General features: G+C 38.7%; 2 protein-coding genes across 4 annotated transcripts in view; both read right to left on the reverse strand.

The window, feature by feature from the left end:
* Positions 1-20,280, reverse strand: part of klhdc8a (kelch domain containing 8A) — a 31,816-nt gene that overhangs the window by 6,865 nt on the left and 4,671 nt on the right. For 2 of the 3 annotated variants that reach the window (XM_067431610.1, XM_067431612.1), the window contains exons 2-4: positions 6,171-6,583; positions 4,401-4,565; positions 3,174-3,392 (exon numbers count right to left, since the gene is read on the reverse strand). In XM_067431610.1, the coding sequence (XP_067287711.1) occupies positions 3,174-3,392; positions 4,401-4,565; positions 6,171-6,546 (760 nt within the window). In that variant the 5' untranslated portion in view covers positions 6,547-6,583. Of the gene's footprint in view, positions 1-3,173; positions 3,393-4,400; positions 4,566-6,170; positions 6,584-19,663; positions 19,783-20,280 lie in introns of those variants that run through there. The other variant, XM_067431611.1, reaches the window with a different exon arrangement.
* Positions 11,019-19,675, reverse strand: LOC137058279 (dentin sialophosphoprotein-like). Its single transcript, XM_067431515.1, has 8 exons — positions 19,659-19,675; positions 18,595-18,937; positions 17,780-17,877; positions 17,260-17,681; positions 17,013-17,089; positions 16,650-16,747; positions 16,162-16,550; positions 11,019-11,023 (listed from the first exon to the last, which is right to left on the reverse strand). Exons 1-8 carry the CDS (start codon positions 19,673-19,675, stop codon positions 11,019-11,021), a joined length of 1,449 nt encoding a protein of 482 aa, XP_067287616.1.

The raw sequence follows: 20,280 nt of genomic DNA on the forward strand, positions 1-20,280 counted from the left end.
TAGTGGCCCATGTAGCTAGTGGTCAACAAGGCTGCTCGCTGGGTTTGTTTTTCTCCGGTGATTTTAGTTAAATCATTTATTGATGTTTTGCTGGAAATTTGGCAATTTGGATCAGGATCAAAGTGTCCGACTTGAATGTGCAATGAAGGGTCTGTCAACTTTGGACGGGATATTGATTTCAGCCCTTGGCGTGCAACGCTCTCTCTGTTGTTGGCCCAAAATCTGATGCTTTCTGTTGAACGGTGTTGCCCTTCCGCTTTTTCTGAAGCCAAGCATACTTTTATTCAGATGCAAACTCGTATTCCCTTCAAAGAGGTGGCAGGGTCTGTCCTGGTGCCTGTTCGTTTGGCATAACGTTAGAAAACATGCTGTTCTGGGTCTATCACCACTCAATTAGCAAGTATACATTGTCAAGTTGGATGTTTAATAAAAAGCACATCCATCTTGCCAACAAACTGTGATATAAACCTCTCTGCAGCAGCCTACGTTAAGACAAAAGAGCAGATGGGCTCAACTATCTATCAGGATGAGCTATGGATAAGAGATGACAATGTGTTTCTGAATAGCATCATTTAACACCCCCTTCCTATCCCACGATCTTATCGCCTAGTTATATTAGATTGGGAGACTTGTACGCGAGGGCTTTTATTGCCGGTGGCGGATCCAGGCAGAAGGAAATTAGATAGCGAGGCTTAATCCCCGTGCTGCTCTGTGAACGCCGGCTCACGCACCTGTTGACTGACACATGCGCCAGTAATGGAATAATTAAAAAAAGAGAGAAATGACTCATACGACAGCGTGCAAAGTTCAGTTGACCTCCTCGCTGCCCACTTACGATCGGGAACTTTTTTTATCGCCCTTGGGGCCAAAAAAAGTCTGTGCAATTTTCCCATCTACTGAATCTGATTAGAAAAGATCAGATTTGAGCGGAAACGATGTAGAGAGAAAAAAAAGCGTGAGAAGCCGGAGAGAAATCAATAACTCATTTCAGCAGGTCTTATATTTTGTCACACCTTGTATCTTTCTACCCCTTTTTTGGGTTACCCCCCAATATGTACACATTCAACATAAAAAAAAATATTTCTTGGAGATTTTACTGATTAAAACTAAAGCCTTTCTCATACCACATGCACAAGCAGCATTTATCTATTTGGTGTCTGTACTCACGTTACAGTATTCATAGAGATTTTGTGCTATTTTTGCCATGCATTGTGCTGACAACCATGTGGAAAAAACATCTGAAACCAGTCTAAGATTTTTAATGGAATAAGTTCTCCAGGCCTGCTCAAGCTAGTCAAGTTTGTTGTTTTTTTATAGGGGTTTTTCCGCTGGTCAGTCTGGGTTTTGCCAGATGGGAAGATTAACTTAAAGGGATAGTTCAACAAAACCAAACATTTTGTCATAATTTACTCACCCTCATATTGTTCCAAACCCGTATGATTTTCTTTCTTCTGTTGAACACAAAATAAGATATTTTAAAGAATGTTGGTAATCAAACAGTTGACGGAACCCATTGACTTCCATAGTAGAAAAAAAAAAAAACTATGGATGTCAAAGGGTGCCATCAACTATTTGGTTACCAACATTCTTTAAAATATTTTATTTTGTGTTCGACAGAAGAAAGAAACTCATAGAGGCTTGGAACAACTCAAGGGAGAGTCATTTTTTGGGTGAACTATGCCTTTAACCAGCTACCCAGCTAACAGGGAATGTTCTGGTAAGGTTCTCTCAAAGTTATGACCAAACATTTTCCCAGTAACGTTAACAGAACATTCATTTAAAGTTATCTGGTCTGTAATAATGTTCTTAAAAGCATTATTTATACGTTGTTCATGGAATGTTTTTTTTTAAGACATTTCCCTAATAATTTAAAAAATGTTTTGAGAATTTTTTGGGGGATTTTGGAGAACACTCCAAAGTAACATTCCTTTAATGTTTGCAAAATGATAAAATTAAACGTTTGCATAACCAGAAAACATCCAAAAAATAACGTTTTCGTAACTTAATGGGAACGTTAGCAAATTGAACAAATTTTGTTAGCTGTTACACCAACAAACTATCTAAGACTATTTTTTCCCCAATGCCATATAAATCTGTTTATCAGTACAATCTTTTGCAATCTAGCCTTATGAAGTAACGTTTAAAGGTTTGGTGTCAGTAAGACTTTTTCATGTTTTTCTGCTCACCATTTATATGATCAAAAATACAATAAAAACAGCAATATTGTGGAATATTATTACAGTTTAAAATAACGTTTTCTATTCGAATATATCTTAAATGTAATTTATTTCTGTGATAAAAGCTGAATTTTCAACATCATTACTCCAGTCTTCAGTGTCACATGATCCTTCAGAAATCATTCTAATATGATGATATGCTGCTCAAGAAACATTTTTTATTATTATCAAAGTTAAAAACAGTTGTGCTGCTTAATATCTTTCAGGTTTTTTAATGAATCACACATTTTTTTCGGATTAATCGTGATTAACGTTTTTATATGCGTTTAATATATTTAATAAAGTATTCATTTCAGTAAATCGCCAAATTAATGTAGAAACAACATAAGACAGTATATTTTGAATAATTGTCTAATGAAGGCCAGTATATCTGATGTTAATACTGAGACTGATGTCTCTATGAAATTGATTTCCACCCTAATGTTAAACATTAATTATAGCCATTCAACATTACAGTGTAATTGAAAGTTTTTTTTAACATTATTAGGCTTAAAAATATATAACAATGAATAACATGAATAAAACCGTGATCATATATTGTAATTCTAGTCAAAGGATGACAGAAAAAACATATGATGTGCTAATTGCATTAAATATTTTTTACGTGTTAAACTGGAAAAAAAATAATTCCATGCAACACGTTAATGTTGACAGCACTAAATGAAAGTTCAAGTCATCTCTGTCACTTTTGATCAGTTTAATGTACCCTTTTTGAATAAAAGAACCACATAAAAAAAATGTAACCAAACTTTTGAATGATAGAGTGAAAGTGCTCACCAGTTGTCACACAAACAGCACTTTCTATCCAAATTGGACTGACTCTGGATCATTTCAGCATTTTATAGCTCAATTTGAAGTTTGGATGAAGTGCTCTGTGCACAGTAGATTAATTGGCATTTGGATTTGATGTAGTGTTGGTATGTCTAGCTTATTTACCTTGGTTGGTGTCGAAGATGTTGACGTTCTTGGTAAACTTTGAACTTTGGTGTAGTCCTCCTTGTCTGAGCCCTCCTAACCAGCAGAGACGCCCAGCGCTGTCCCATATGACCCCAGAATAAGATCTCTTGCAGAGCAGGCTGGGTAGGGAGGACCAAGTGCGGTTTTCCATGTCGAAGACTTCAAACGCCTTCACCAAACGCTTACACTGACGTCCACCTGAAGGGACAGAGACATTGGTGGTGACCAGTCATATTTGCATGGGAAAGCATAAAAATATTTGGCACATTTAGCAGTAAATATCAATTTGATAAACCAATTATCCTTTTATATATCAGATTTTGCCTACTTAAAGGGTTAGTTCACCCAAAAATGAAATTGATGTCATTAATGACTCACCCTAATGTCGTTCCACACACCTGTAAGACCTCCGTTCATCTTCAGAACACAGTTTAAGATATTTTATATTTAGTCAGAGAGCGTATGCAAGTGTATGCACACTATACTGTCCATGTCCAGAAAGGGAATAAAAGCATCATCAGAGTAGTCCATATGTGACATCAGTTAGTTCATTAGAATCTCTTGAAGCATCGAAAACTACGACTTTATTCATCATTGTCTTCTCTTCCGTGTTTGTTTTTAAACCTCAAATAAAGATTCAAACGGTTATGAATCAGCGGATTGATTCTTGATTTGGATCGCCAATGTCATGTGATTCAAGCAGTTTGACACACGATCGGAATCATGAATCGATTCACTGATTCATAACCATTTGAATCTTTATTTGAGGAAGAGAACCAGGAAGATAAGACAATGCTGAATAAAGTCGTAGTTTTGGTGATTTTGGGACCAAAATGTATTTTCGATGCTTCAAGAGATTCTAATGAACTAACTGATGTCACATATGGACTACTTTGATGATGTTTTTATTCCCTTTCTGGACATGGACAGTATAGTGTGTATACACTTAGATACGCTGTCGAACTAAATATAAAATATCTTAAACTGTGTTTCGATGATGAACGGAGGTCTTACAGGTGTGTGGAACGACATTAGGGTGAGTCATTAATGACATAAATTTCATTTTTGGTTGAACCTTTAAGTGGCCATTTCTCAGCAACGAGTTTTCAGCTACTTCGAGGTCAGGAACACAAATACGCACACACATAGTATTTCATGTACAAGGGGAGATTACAGATACACAAGGACTTTCTCTGCTCAGCAAACCTGCCACGTAGATCTTGGAGCCCAGTAGGCAGACACTGGTATCGTAGCGCGGGGTGGGCATGGGCGGAAGGAGCGCCCACACGTCCTTGCGAAGGTCGTACTGCTGGAGAACACTTCTAGGCAGGAGGTCTGCTCCCATTCCCCCAACAGCAACAGCTCTGCCGTCTGAACACGGGTCAAATGAAGGACTTTATTTTGAACAAAGAACTCTTGAACAAAACAGTCTCTCACATTACAATGTTAAATACTCAATTAATACTTTAAAAGAGGTGACTGAAGGGATGGATTTGGTTTACAGTCAACATAAAATAAAATAATTGACCTTGTTCTTTAATACGTTCTTGCTTTGTATTGTGCATAATTCACCATATTATTCCAAAGAACAAACATATTTTATTTTGATATATAATATTTATCTTCATAATATTAATTTCAACTTTTCCCTTCAAACTACCTTTTAAGAGACACTTTTTACTATCTAAAAACTGTTTTTTGTTCATCAATTCACCAGTACACAATATTTAAAAAATGCGCACAAACACATACACACAATGTATTATTGTATATTACTTTTCCATTTTTTCATTCTTTCCCTCCGACTTGTAGTATAGAGACACTTTTCACTATCCCCACTTCTAAAAACTAAATGTATTTCATTCTTTAATACACTTTCTTGATTTTATTGTTCACAATTTACCTTATTAAAATAAATATACATTTTACAATAATACATTATATAATAATACTGTATATACAGTATGTATATATACACACAAATACTGCATTTATAATATAATATAATATAATATAATATAATATAATATAATATAATATAATATATTATAATATATTATAATATAATATAATATAATATAATTAAAGGGCGTGGATTCTGAAATTCACTGCCGCTTCAATATACTGTACATACAAATGAGTGATTTATAATAAAGGTCTTAATCAATATTTTTCCTCCTTCATATTTAGATGATTTGAATGTTTTCTTTGAGTTTACGATATCATTTAATTAATAGAACTAGCGTTTGTTTATTATTCTTTTCATATGTTCTCTAAAGTCTGTGTTTGGCAGTATCAGTGCTTACTCATTCAGTCCGACTTCCAGAGATGAAATATGGATTTGTCATTCATTTGTTGCATGTGATATTTTATTCATTTTATATAAATAAGCATTTATTTTTCTTTGCATCTTCCATCACTAGAGAATAAGATGAACATTATCTGTACCTCTTACTGAGATAAAGAACATGCCATCAGTATGTTTTGGGAAAGTGTCAGAGCTTGAGCGTGAAGTAGCTGTGGACCTGGTGGGTGTTAGTCTGTCTTTTACAGGGCAGTATTGGTGAATAGCTGATATTCTGCTTGAGACCAGTCGGCGCCTATTCACGACCTGGAAGGTCACAACGGGCCTAATTCCAGGGTTCCAGAGTCAGCAGTTTGATCAATAGAGATACGTTTTAACCGATCCCTCCATGTGTGGAAATTTACTATGACTATCTATTTTCTCTTAGCCAATCAGAATCATCCAACCTGCAGTAATGACGTAGCTAGACCTTTTGTATGTACGCAGAGAGGGTGGCATAACAACATAATTGTAATATTTATTTCTACACCAATTTCCATGAATAAAATCAAGGGCACTGCACTTTTTGTCATTGAATAATTGAATATATTTGACTTTACATCTGAGTATAGAAATAGTATTGAAAGCGAACACCATTCCATGTTGACTAAAAAAGCAAGATGTTTTTCTACCTTTAACAGTGACAGAAAGCCCCATTGACGCCTCTCTGAGCGAGCATCTCTTCCTCCATTTGCCTTCTTCTGTGTTGTACGCCTCCACGGCCTTCAGGGGGCGCTGGTCTTTCCCCATCCCACCGACCACCAGCAGCTGTTTACCCAAAACGGCCACTGCTGCTCCGGCTCTCGGCGTGGGCATCGGAGGGAGACTGAGCCAGCGGTCCACCTCGGGCGAGTAGAGCTCAAGAGCGCTGGTGGGCCGCCCTGAGGCGTCACAACCCCCCGCCATATAGAGCTGTCCCCCAACATCAGCCAATGAGTGATACACACGGGCACTGGAAAGACATGCCAGGCTCTGCCAATGGAACTCATGGGCCGAGGGCACCGTCATCACCCTGTCCGATCGCTGAGGTTTTTGGAGTCAGCTCCTGTAAAACATCACGAGTAATTAGTTTACATGACTACATTCAGTTCAATAGTCACTCCTGCAGCCAGTGTTTGTAATTCATACAGCAATTATGACAATGTGTACAGTGATTACAACACTTGCAATAACAATGACAATGTCCATATATTCTCCTACTGTCGTCTACTATTCCCACAACTGACTACTGGAATATGATGCCTGACTCAAATCATAACGCCTCTGAATATATATCAGGCATCATTGGAGAGCATCTCACTTTTCCAGTCTGTTCCATCTTTATTCCAGAAGAATTTGGCTTAATATTTTAGCAGCAGATATGACATGCATTTAAATGTACACGCAACTGCTTTTAGGGCAAACTGGTAATCAAATATTCTGTCCCTATTTATTAGATTTATCAGATAATAGCCAATGCTTTTCTTTAAACAATATGCAAATTAAATTCTATATAATGTATGCTATATATATATTTTTGTATTTTTTTTCTTTTTTCAAATGTAATATTTACAATATAAAGTGCAGATTAAACAATATAAAAAGCAATACAGAAAAATAAAATCTAAATATAAAAGATTTTTTAAAGTTTAATTGTTGCTTTGGAAACTGAATTACAGTGAACACATACTAAAATCAATAAAACTACAGCAAAAATAAAAACTAAGAAAAGAACCAATAAAAATTACAAAATAACAAAAAATATCTAAAACTAAAACAGTGACGGTCATATTTAATCATGCTATAACAAAAAATGGGCAAAAAGCATGTAGTCATTTTAATCCTATAATGTGATATATATTTAGAGTGAAACAGGCTATTTAATGATACATTTTTCTATAAATTATCATCAACCAATATTGTATCGTGCAGCTAGTTGATAAAAGTTTGTCTATTTTTTAATACTATAACTAGTGCTGTCAAATCGATTCATCGCGATTAATTGCATACAAAATAAGTTAGTGTACAGTATACATAATATATGTGTGTGTGTAGTGTGTATAATTATTATGTAAATACACATTCATTCATGTATATATTCAAGAAAAATGTGCATGTTTATACTGTATATATATTTATATAATTTATTATATATAAATATCTTATGTATAAATATAACGATTTCTTCTTAAATATATACATGTATCAATGTGTATTTATATATACACAATAATTATACACACGCACACACACACATACACACACACACAAACACACTATGTAAACAGTACACTAACTTATTTTGGATGCGATTAATCGCGATAAATCGATTTGACAGCCCATCTTTTTATTCAAACACTTCGTGTCAGTAAAATATGAGATAGATATACTCTAGTGCCTGCTAAAAACAAAACAAAAATGTATCGAAAGCTTGTTGTCTTTCCATTCAGCGCTCTTATATACACAGTGCAAAGTGGATAATGGCCTAGAGTTATTCTGTAATCATATTAGGACAAGTAATAAGGGAACTAATTGCAAAAGGCTAATGCACACCAAAGACCTGAACACAGAAAGAAAAGCTCACTGTTGTTCCAATAGGCATACAGAGAGGCACATTTTGTCTTATTTATGGCTGTGAAGTCCACGGCTTAAGTTATGCAAACACTTTTTTTATGTTCTATTTCCATCCAAGTGGAGGCAGTGATATGGAAGACGGCCCAGAATAGCATCATCACTTGATTCAATTGATGCAGCCAATTTCACACAACTGTTCTTCTCTCCTCAGCTGTGTACACAATGAGCTTGAAGTGGGCTGTTGTACCGCGGCTTAGCATCCAGCAGTATCCAGGCAACCATGGTCTTCACCCCAGTCCCTGTCTTTCCTCGAGAAACAATTCCCATGGTTCCCCTGCGACCCTTGCATGAAGGCTTTCCCTGAGTGCTTTCACAACCGATGAATATAATGGTGAAAGATTACAGATATAGCAGCTGTCATTTAAGCAGATGTCAACAAATCACACATTAGCCTGAAAATGATATCCAATTAATATTGAACATGTTTTTAACACACATGCAAGATGCTTCATTACTAAGAGTATATACACTACAGAAATTACGTTTACGCATTTCAATTAATAGTAAAATTTCATCAGATTGAATTGCATAATCATTACACAACACAATTTAATTGAATAATTATACAACCCTCAAACAATTATTCAATTAAAATGTATAAGGATTTTTCAACACAATTTGATGAAATTTTTGCTATTATTTGAAAAAATGTCAAAAAAAAGGCTTACAGTTTTTTGTGGGCTATATATAAATAAATGTCTATATTTCCAAAGTTTGGGGTAGGTAAGTTTTTTATTTATTTTCATAAATTCATATTTTAATCAAATTAATCAAAAGTGACACTAAAGTGCAAAAAATTATATTTAAAATAAAAGCTGTTCTAATAATTATCTATTCATCTAAGAATTCTGAAAAACAAAGCAGCAAATCATCATATTAGAATGATTTCTAAAGGACACTGAAGACTGGAGTAATGATGCTGAGAATTGAATAAAAAATAATTATTATTTGCATCCAAAATAAAAGTTTGTGTTTACACAATATGTGTGTGTACTGTGCATAATTATTATGTGTATATAAATACACACATATGCATATAATATAAATTATATAAATACATATAAATAATATTTATATAAATATACAGTATATATTTCTTAACTATATACATGAATGAGTGTGTATGTATAATGCAATATATTCTGCAAACACAAACTTTTATTTTGAATGCGCAATTTGACTAGCCTGACAAGCCAGACCCACATCAAGAAGTTTGGTCTGGAAACTCACCATGAGCAGGGCTCAATCCGAGGGGCGGGATAAACGGTTGTCTTTCAAACTCCCTCTGCACGCGATAGGATAGCGCTACAACCAACCAGAGCAACGAAGGTGAAGCAGAGCTAGTTGACAGATTAAACGTTCGCCTAGCCTAGAAATCTAGACGCCCCCTAGCGGCAGCAAATTTAATCTGCCCGCAAGTGTCGTCTAGGAACTCTCAATACCCTTCTGAGCTGTATTCCTCACAATCTGGACGGGCCAATCACATCATGTAAAGAGTCGGCGGGCGGGACCATAATGACGACGGCCGAGTTGCGTTTGCGTGCTTCTAGTAAACACAGAAACTGGCGAACGGCGGCGGTCTTTCGAAACAGCTTTGACCGCGACTCTGGAAGACTTGGAGTTGAGCTTTTCTCTGAGAAAAGAACAAAGACCGGCACTGAAGTAATTCTTAAAAAGGGAAGATGTGTTCAGAGTTTTGCCGACCGGATACGGCGAATGTTTAATCTATCAACAAGCTCTGCTTCACCTTCATTGCTCTGGTTGGTTGTAGCGCTATCCTATCGCGTGCAGATGGAGTTTGAAAGACAACCGTTTATCCCGCCCCTCAGATTGAGCCGTCAATGGTGAGTTTCCAGACCAAACATCTTGATGTGGGTCTGGCTTGTCAGGCTAACGTTCGCCGTATCCGGTCAGCAAAACTCAGAACACATCTTCCCTTCTTAAGAATGACTTCAGTGCCATTCTTTGTTCTTTTCTCAGAGAAAAGCTTAACTCCAAGTCTTCCAGAGTCGCGGTCAAAGCTGATTCGAAAGACCGCCGCCGATCGCCAGTTTCTGTGTTTACTAGATGCACGCAAACGCAACTCGGCCGTCGTCATTATGGCCCCGCCCACCGACTCTATACACGATGTGATTGGCCCGGCAAGAGTTTGGCGTTTACAGCTCAGAAGGGTATTGAGAGTTGCTAGACGACACTCACGGGCAGATTAGATTTGCTGCCGCTAGGGGGCGTCTAGATTTCTAGGCTACAATTTGACAGCATTATTAATGTGTGTGTGTGTGTGTGTGTGTGTGTGTGTGTGTGTGTGTGTGTGTGTGTGTGTGTGTGTGTGTGTGTGTGTGTGTGTGTGTGTGTGTGTGTGTGTGTGTGTGTGTGTGTGTGTGTGTAAATAAAACATAGATAATATATTTACGCAATATAATACTAATACACCCTAATAAATATTATGACTTGAAAATGAACAAAAAAACAGCAGCATTTAGCAAAATAATAACAGCAGACCTAAAAATGCAAAATATGTGGATGTTATTTAGTTTAATTCTTTTGCAAATGGCTCCTTTATATTAACTGGTGAAAACAATTGTCTTTGTGCTGCTGGTTTCTGATAGCCTAGAAATCTAGATGCACCCTAGCGGCAGCAAATCTAATTTGCAGCGAGTGTCGTTTAGCAACTCTCAATATACTTCTGAGCTGGAAAAACCAAACTCTGGTCGGGCCAATCACATCGTATATAGAGTCGGTGGGCGGGGCTTAATATAATGACGGCAGAGTTGCGGAGGCTCCACGTGCTACTTGTGAACAAGCTGGCGAACGGCGGTCTTTCAAATCGGCTTTGGCCGTGACTCTGGAAGACTTTAAGTTAAACTTTACTCTGAGAAAAGAACAAAGAACGGCACTGAAGTCATTCTTAAAAAGGGAAGATGTGTTCGTAGTTTTGCCGACCGGATACGGCAAATGTTTAATCTATCAACTAGCTCCGCTATACGTTGCTCTGGTTGGTTGTAGCTCTATCCAGTTGCGTGCAGAGGGAGTTTGAAAGACAACCGTTCATCCCACCCCTCAGACTGAGCCCTGCCAATGGTAAGTTCCCAGACCCCACTTCATCTTGATGTGGGTCTGGCTTGTCAGGCTAGGTTTCTGGCTCAAGTCTCATTGAAAATGAATGACTTCTGGTTGCTTACGTTTTACAAAGTGTGGCATTAAAAAAAGAGAAAAAAGTAGGACAGCCGGAACTGGTGAAGCTACCTTTTTTATGAAAACAGTTGCCACACTGCTAAAAAAAATTGTATTAGAGATAGTACTGCTACTAGTCAACAACTTTATAAAGTATGAAAAATCCCTGAGGACACGTCTCAATTTACAAGACCTTCATTCCATTCATAAATGTTCCATCTCAGTGGCCGATCGGGTGGATGGCGAGTCCCTGATGGGATTCTCTGAAAAGTTGATCACCGACTAGAAGTGTTTGGCCGCTCTGCTCTCATTGAAAGCCATCAGATAGTACTTTAATGGCGATTAAACTGGCTTATTACAGGTTGAGAGCTCTGGGCCTCTAGCGATTGTGTTAACTACACAGAGACCCCTGAGAGTGGCGAACACTTCATCAAGTCCAATCACGCTGTAAAATGAGGTGATCGTTCAGTGTCTCTTTCTAGTGCTCCCGCACAGGTTCAAAATATCACTATCTCTTTCAGACTTTCTCATTTTCTTTCAGCATATTGCCATCTTAAGGGTGCTCGCAGAACCAAAATCCTGTGTATTAAACATAAAACATGGGCGAGGAGCAATCAATTGTAAAAGACTGAGATTGTGAAACGTCTTATTATATGAAAAATCCCTCAATCCAACTGAAAAGACCAACATTGTCTTTTTTGTCATAAAGCTGCATTTATTTGATTATAAACACAGTAAAAACAGTAATATTGTGAAATATATTTACAATTTAAAATATTTGTATTTTATTTAAATAGGTTTTTTAAATGTTATTCCTGTGATCAAAGCTGAATTTTCAGCATCATTACTCCAGTCTTCAGTGTCACATGATCATTCAGAAATTATTCTAATATGCTGATTTATGTAGTTAATTTTTTTAGATTTTCTTACGCCCTCCCCCAAGTTTGCTTTACAACTGAAAATTAAAAAAACATATTTAAAGACGGCATAAAATCAAATTTTACAATTCACATTTTTATATGTAATATTGTAGTGTTTGCTATAAATGATTTGTGCACTTCATTAATTTTTTAAAAATGTATTTACCCTTATAATCTTTAATCAAATACATTAACCTCCCCTTCCCCTCGAAACGGCTTCTCTTCTCTCCTGGTCATATGTTATTGCACGAGGGCGGGGCTATCGCGTTATCTCGTTTCTGTGCCGCCTCTCAGACGCCTGTTGCTCAGGGCTTTCAAATCTGCCTCCATTTTGTTAGCAACGCCCAACTACCAACGATCCAATCAGTTCCCGAAGGATTTCATTTGTTCTAATTTCAGAGGCCGTTTCAATCGGATATACGTCACAATAAGGAGAAAAAGACGATCTCCAAATTCAGTTTTCATGCCTACTTTAAAGGGATAGTTCACCTAAAAACTTAAAATATTGTGCTAATTAAGTAAATTAGGACAAAATTATCATTTCTGGGTAAACTATACCTCATGTTGTTCCAAACCTGTATGAGTTTCTTTCTTCTGTTTTGAAGAATGTTCAGACAGTTGACGGTAGCCACTGAATTCCATAGTGGGAAAAAATATACAGTTTTATATTCAGTTTTTCTTTTTTAATAAATCTGCAAAAATGTCAACAATTCTGTGTTCTTTTGTCAATATGGGGTGCTGTGTGTACATTAAGGAGAAAAAAATGAACTAAATGATTTTAGCAAATGGTTGCAATATAACAACGAGTTAAAAAACGTATAACAAAGGTCTGGAAACTTTCCGTACCCACTGTATTATTGAACTGGTGTCGTCAACCGTCTGGTTACCAACTTTTCAACAGAAGAAAGAAACTCATACAGGTTTGGAACAACTTGAGGTTACATTTAAATTTTGGGGTGAACTATCCCTTTAAGAGTCAGATAACAGGCAATGGAAACTCATCACAAGAAAAGAAAACCAACACATTAAGAAATAAGGATCTAGTCTCCCTTGGTCAGCCAGCCTTTTTAAGCTTTTAAAAAGCCGATACCTTTGAATCTGAAAAATGACAAGTAATCTACACTAAAATCCCTTTCCAATCCAAAGAGACAGATCTGTTTCCAATTAGACGTTCTGACGCTCAGTCACCTGCAAAACATTGTTCTTTGAAGAGCGTTTGTAGTGTAGATTATCAGTTGAGATTTAAATAAATGTTTCGGGTAACAGTTACAAAGAGCCACGAAGCCGAGCCGGGCGAGTCGTAACTTGGGGAGATATTCTCAGATGTAAATTGACTGTCAAAGACGAGCTGAGATGAGAAGGCTTTTTTCTCAGAGTCCGCTCCTCTGCCTTTCTTTCCAAGCCTTTGTATTCCAATCACAGTCTTTCACCTGGGGTTTCGACTATCTCCACCATCATTTACAGGCCAAGCTGTCGTACGTTTCATCCACGAGAAGACAGAAACTTGAAAGAAAGCTCAAGAAAAGACACATTTCTCAAGTCCCGTTTTCCTTCACCAACACCCCCCCTCGACTCAGTATGCAGAGATGGGTTGCCATAGAAACAATGAGACCATCTCAAGATGAGGGAAACGAGGCTTCCGAGCGAAGGCTTCTTCGCTTTTAATGATGCATTAACAAACAAACAAAAATCACAGCGATCTTACCCCTTTGACCTGAGCTGACGTTCTCTTGTTAACGTTCTCTTGGCATGCCTTGCAAATCGCATTAATTGCAATCTGTAATGATTTGCTCCGCCACGTCTTCTTCTTTTGGTTAATTAACTCCTTGAACAGCTTGAGATCAACAGTAGGCCTACGAGCGCCCACTGAAGTCATTTACAATCAGTGTGCATCCTTCTCAAACTTTTAATTAGTTAGTCTCCCATCCCCGATACATAACTTAGGCTTAATTCTGGGCCTCATTGTATCCTAAACCTGAGCTATTAGCTATGAGTATGATCCAATACACTTTACGCAAATGATCCATTTAAGGTCCTCTTGTCATTCTCTCCTCTGGTGAATCCATAAGGCCCCAGCAGGTAAGCGTTTATCGACTTCTATTTAATTAGCCTCCCTGAATTCAAACAGCGCCAACTCTAAAGTCCACAGAAGTGCAGTTCTTAATCAGAACAAAACGATCCTGGGAGGCTTTATCTACCGAAGGTTGTTAAAGTTCTGCGGGGGATTCATTTAAAATTACATTTGCTTTCAGTATCAAATAGGGTTGAGGGTTTTGACAATATGTAACTGTACTGTGATCCATCCCAGCAGGAAGTACATTTGCTATATATCACAGTATTTGCACGGTAATCAGTGGACAGAACTGCATTATGAAATGTGGAAGTGATGTGGAGTGAAACATGGAGTAATGCAAAAATAAAGGCTTCAAATGTGTAAACACTGGTAAGTCTTAGACATAAACATAAGCGGAACTAATAAGCATCCTTATGATGTTGTCAGCATCAAAAGAAAAAAGAAAACGTTCTTCCTTTGTTCTAGATTTCTTTAGTAACTCTTAACACTACTCACATAAAAAAGTGCAGTTCTCATAAAATATTCGGTTTAGAAAAACATTTTTAGAACATTAAATTTGAAACTTGGAGTTGGAACTAAGCATTCTATAATATTAGTATATAATATAATATTGTTAGCAATCTGCCTGATTTGTCATATTTCTGTCATGATAACTCTCAGAGTGCTTGGCATGGTAATGGATATGACATTTTTTATTTGTTTGATCTTGGCTAAATAGATCTGCTACACTGCTGCTGACATTAGTTATTGCTGCTGCTGCTGCTGTTGCTGCTGTTATTACATCTGCCGCTGTTACTGCTGCTGTTATTACATCTGCTGCTGTTATTACATCTACTGCTGTTATTACATCTGCTGCTGTTATTACATCTGCTGCTGCTCCTATTACATCTGCTGCTGTTACTGCTGCTGCTGCTGTTATTACATCTGCTGCTTTTACTGCTGCTGCTGCTGCTGTTATTACATCTGCTGCTGTTACTGCTGCTGCTGCTATTACATCTGCTGCTGTTATTACATCTGCTGCTGTTACTGCTGCTGCTGCTGTTATTACATCTGCTGCTATTACATCTGCTGCTGTTATTACATCTGCTGCTGTTACTACTGCTGCTGCTGTTATTACATCTGCTGCTGTTACTGCTGCTGCTGCTGCTGTTATTACATCTGCTGCTGTTACTGCTGCTGCTGCTGCTGTTATTACATCTGCTGCTGTTACTGCTGCTGCTGCTGTTATTACATCTGCTGCTGTTACTGCTGCTGTTATTACATCTGCTGCTGTTACTGCTGCTGCTGCTGTTATTACATCTGCTGCTGTTACTGCTGCTGCTGCTGTTATTACATCTGCTGCTGTTATTACATCTGCTGCTGTTACTGCTGCTGCTGCTGCTGTTATTACATCTGCTGCTGTATTACATCTGCTGCTGTTACTGCTGCTGCTGCTGTTATTACATCTGCTGCTGTTATTACATCTGCTGCTGTTACTGCTGCTGTTATTACATCTGCTGCGGTTACTGCTGCTGCTGTTATTACATCTGCCGCTGTTACTGCTGCTGCTGTTATTACATCTGCTGCTGTTACTGCTGCTGCTGCTGCTTTTATTACATCTGCTGCTGTTACTGTTACTGCTGCTGTTATTACATCTGCTGCTGTTACTGCTGCTGCTTTTATTACATCTGCTGTTACTGCTGCTGCTTTTATTACATCTGCTGCTGTTACTGCTGCTGCTGTTATTACATCTGCTGCTGTTACTGCTGCTGCTGTTATTACATGTGCTGCTGTTACTGCTGCTGCTGTTATTACATCTGCTGCTGTTACTGCTGCTGCTGTTATTACATGTGCTGCTGTTACTGCTGCTGCTGTTACATCTGCTGCTGTTACTGCTGCTGCTGTTATTACATCTGCTGCTGTTACTGCTGTTGCTGTTATTACATCTGCGGCTGTTACTGTTGCTGCTGGGGCTGTTACTGCTGCTGCTGTTATTACATCTGCTGCTGCTGGGGCTGTCACTGCTGCTGCTGCTGCTGTTATTACATCTGCTGCTGTTACTGCTGCTGCTGGGGCTGTTACTGCTGCTGCTGTTACTACTGCAGGTGGTGCTGTTACTGCTGCTGGTGCTGTTACTGCTGATGTTGTTACTGCTGCTGTTATTGCTGCTGGTGCTGTTACTGCTGCTGCTCCTGTTACTGCTGCTGCTGTTTTGGCTGCTGCTGTTACTGCTGCTGCTATTACTGCTGTTGCTGCTGATGTTAAGGCCGTTTCACACCGCAAGCATGAGCGGCGCGTGAGCAGCACTTTTTTTTTCCGGCACCTATGTTAATCAATGAGTGCATTCACACAGGGAGCAGCAGCAGCGCGTGAGCAGCACTGAAGCAGGGGTTTCCTCGGCGAGCCTATTTTTGCTGTGCTGCTGACGCTCAATTAAAGTGAAAGCACACTTGATAAAAAAATGACATCACACAAAAAGTTCTTAGAATGCACACAAGAAGCATATGTATAGTGTTTTAACAATAACTGGAGTATGTCAAAAAAAAGAAAACAACGAATAAAAAATATCTGTAGAAGATTTACCCATTTAAACTTTTTTTTAATTATTCAGTTTGGGTAAAAGTATGGTTATGAGTATAAAAAAATAAAGTAAACTAGCCAAAAATCATGAAACTTTCTTTTAGTTTAGTATGTAATACTCAGACAGACTCTACCATTATATGTAGCGTGGGAGCCGCTGCTGTGACGCTGTACAAACGCTTCCAGTGTGAATATTCTCGCGCGTCTGCAGCTGCAGTGACGGTGTAGTTACGCTGACGTGCAGTTCATGAACTGCTCATGCTTGAGGTGTGAAACGGCCCTTATTGCTGCTGCTGTTTCTGCTGCTGCTGCTATTACATCTGCTGCTGTTACTGCTGCTGCTGTTATTACATGTGCTGCTGTTACTGCTGCTGCTGTTACATCTGCTGCTGTTACTGATGCTGTTACTGCTGCTGCTGTTATTACATCTGCTGCTGTTACTGCTGTTGCTGTTATTACATCTGTGGCTGTTACTGTTGCTGCTGGGGCTGTTACTGCTGCTGCTGTTATTACATCTGCTGCTGTTACTGCTGCTGCTGGGGCTGTCACTGCTGCTGCTGCTGTTATTACATCTGCTGCTGTTACTGCTGCTGCTGGGGCTGTTACTGCTGCTGCTGTTACTACTGCAGGTGGTGCTGTTACTGCTGCGGGTGCTGTTACTGCTGATGTTGTTACTGCTGCTGTTATTGCTGCTGGTGCTGTTACTGCTGGTGCTGTTACTGCTGCTGCTCCTGTTACTGCTGCTGCTGTTTTGGCTGCTGCTGTTACTGCTGCTGTTTTGGCTGCTGCTGTTACTGCTGTTGCTGCTAATGTTAAGGCCGTTTCACACCGCAAGCATGAGCGGCGCGTGAGCAGCACTTTTTTTTTCGGCACCTATGTTAATCAATGAGTGCATTCACACAGGGAGCAGCAGCAGCGCGTGAGCAGCACTGAAGCAGGGGTTTCCTCGGCGAGCCTATTTTTGCTGTGCTGCTGACGCTCAATTAAAGTGAAAGCACACTTGATAAAAAAAATGACATCACACAAAAAGTTCTTAGAATGCACACAAGAAGCATATGTATAGTGTTTTAACAATAACTGGAGTATGTCAAAAAAAAGAAAACGACGAATAAAAAATATCTGTAGAAGATTTACCCATTTAAACTTTTTTTAATTATTCAGTTTAGGTGAAAGTATGGTTATGATTATAAAAAATAAAGTAAACTAGCCAAAAATTATGAAACTTTCTTTTAGTTTAGTATGTAATACTCAGACAGACTCTACCATTATATGTAGTGTGGGAGCCGCTGCTGTGACGCTGTACAAACGCTTCCAGTGTGAATATTCTCGCGCGTCTGCAGCTGCAGTGACGGTGTAGTTACGCTGACGTGCAGTTCATGAACTGCTCATGCTTGAGGTGTGAAACGGCCCTTATTGCTGCTGCTGTTTCTGCTGCTGCTGCTATTGCTGCTGCTACTGCTGCTGCTGTTTCTGCTGCCGTTGTTACTGCTGCTATTATTACTGCTGTTGTTACTGCTGCTGCTGTTATTTCTGCTGCTGTTATGCTGCTGCTGTAACTGCTGCTGTTCTTACTACTGCTGTTATTGCTGCTGCTGTTGTTGCTGCTGTTGTTATTGCTGTAGCTGTTATTGCTGCTGCTGCTACTGCTGCTGTTGTTACTGCTGCTGTTATTGCTGCTGTTGTTACTGCTGCTACTGTTACTGCTGCTGTTGTTACTGCTGCTGCTGTTATGCTGCTCCTGTAACTCCTGCTGTTCTTACTACTGCTGTTATTGCTGCTGCTGTTATTGCTGCTGCTATTGTTGATGCTTTTTTTATTGCTGCTGCTGCTGTTGTTATTGCTGCTGCTGCTACTGCTGCTGTTGTTACTGCTGCTGTTATTGCTGCTGTTGTTACTGCTGCCGCTGTTATTGCTGCTGCTATTGTTGCTGCTGTTGTTATTGCTGCTGCTATTGCTATTGCTGCTGCTGTTACTGCTGCTGTTGTCACTGCTGCTGCTGTTACTGCTGCTGGTGCTGTTATTGCTGCTGCGGTTATTGCTGCTTTTGTTACTGTAGCTGCTGTTGGTTATCCCTGCTGCTGTTGTTTATTGCTGCTGCTGTTACTGCTGTTTTTGGTTATTGCTGCTGCTGTTATTTCTGTTGCTGTTACTGCTGCTGCTGTTGGTTATTACTGCTGTTGGTTATTTGCTACTGCTTTTGGTTATTGCTGCTGCTGCTGTTATTGCTGCTGCTGTTTGTTATTGCTGCTGCTGTTACTGCTGCTTTTGGTTATTGCTGCTGCTGTTACTGCTGCTGTGAGCTCATTAGCTACTGATACAGCAGGAACCAATGAGCTGTGCATGTCTTGCTTGAATGTTTTTGCACCTCCATGATAATTGAGCACAAGTTGAACTTGAATAACATCAGATATTCAAATAACTTCTTTTAAGAATATTAATTAAATAAATTAATTGGAAGCAAAAATGTTAAAGGGTCAAAAAACTAGATCTGCACACTCCAATCATAGATTAAAGATTCATAAGAAAAATATTTATTCATTTGTAAAGTATATAATTCACTGAACTACCAAAAAACGGCATCATCACACTTATTTTATATATAACCTTTCCTATTGCAGGATGAGTCATTTTCTATCATGATGATGTATCACTATACAGGCTATAGTGATACATATCATCATGATAGAAAATGGCTCATCCAGCAATATAAATGTGTTTCTTCTTCCCACGTCCAGTATCAAATGATCATGATACAACAGCTAAATCTGAGAATACTATACCTGACCTCTTTATTCATCTGGTGCTTCCTTAATCCTTTGTGCTCATTGTCTGGCCAATGTCAACTGTAGCAGAGCAGATCATTTCCATAGCAACCCTGAATTCAGTGCACGAGAGCACAGAATATAATGCAATTCTGCCGTCGCCATTCCCTGGAGGATTACATAAAACGCGTTTGTCTTTCCGTGACGATTTTATATTCAAAACTCCCTGCAACATGCTCTCCCAAAAAAAGCCGGTAACTTAGGCGGTGTAATAAAAACCCAGTGAAATCTAGGTCAGCCATGGACAAAACCATAGCAGCTCTATTGATTCAATAAATTAAACTATGACTCCTGTAAAAGGCCTTTGATCAGACAGAGTGGATTAGATTCAATTACGAAGGCCTTCCATGTGCCATTTGAATATAAATGCAGTGGGATAATAATGTCGATGAGACTGGTCCGAATGAGGATTCGGCAGGAAGATTACAATTGGGAGCTGGGGATGTATTTCTCTAAAGCGAAAGCCAAAAGGTCTCATAGCTAATTGCTATGGAAATACCTTCCTACAATATGAATGAGTCCAAGGCCGTGGATTCTTAATCAGCAGACTGACTATTCCCCCGCGGTGTTTAAAGACACC

This window comes from Pseudorasbora parva, chromosome 22 (genome assembly GCF_024679245.1).
Source record: "Pseudorasbora parva isolate DD20220531a chromosome 22, ASM2467924v1, whole genome shotgun sequence".
Lineage (NCBI taxonomy): Eukaryota > Metazoa > Chordata > Actinopteri > Cypriniformes > Gobionidae > Pseudorasbora > Pseudorasbora parva.

Bases quoted from the DNA above. Each gene is read 5' to 3' on its own strand.
- LOC137058279 (XM_067431515.1), bottom strand. The intron at 17,878-18,594 runs GTAACAACAGCA...TTTTTTATCAAG, and splicing joins GCAGCATAACAGCAGCAGCA to TGTGCTTTCACTTTAATTGA. The intron at 17,682-17,779 runs GTGTGAATGCAC...TAACATTAGCAG, and splicing joins ACGCGCTGCTGCTGCTCCCT to CAACAGCAGTAACAGCAGCA.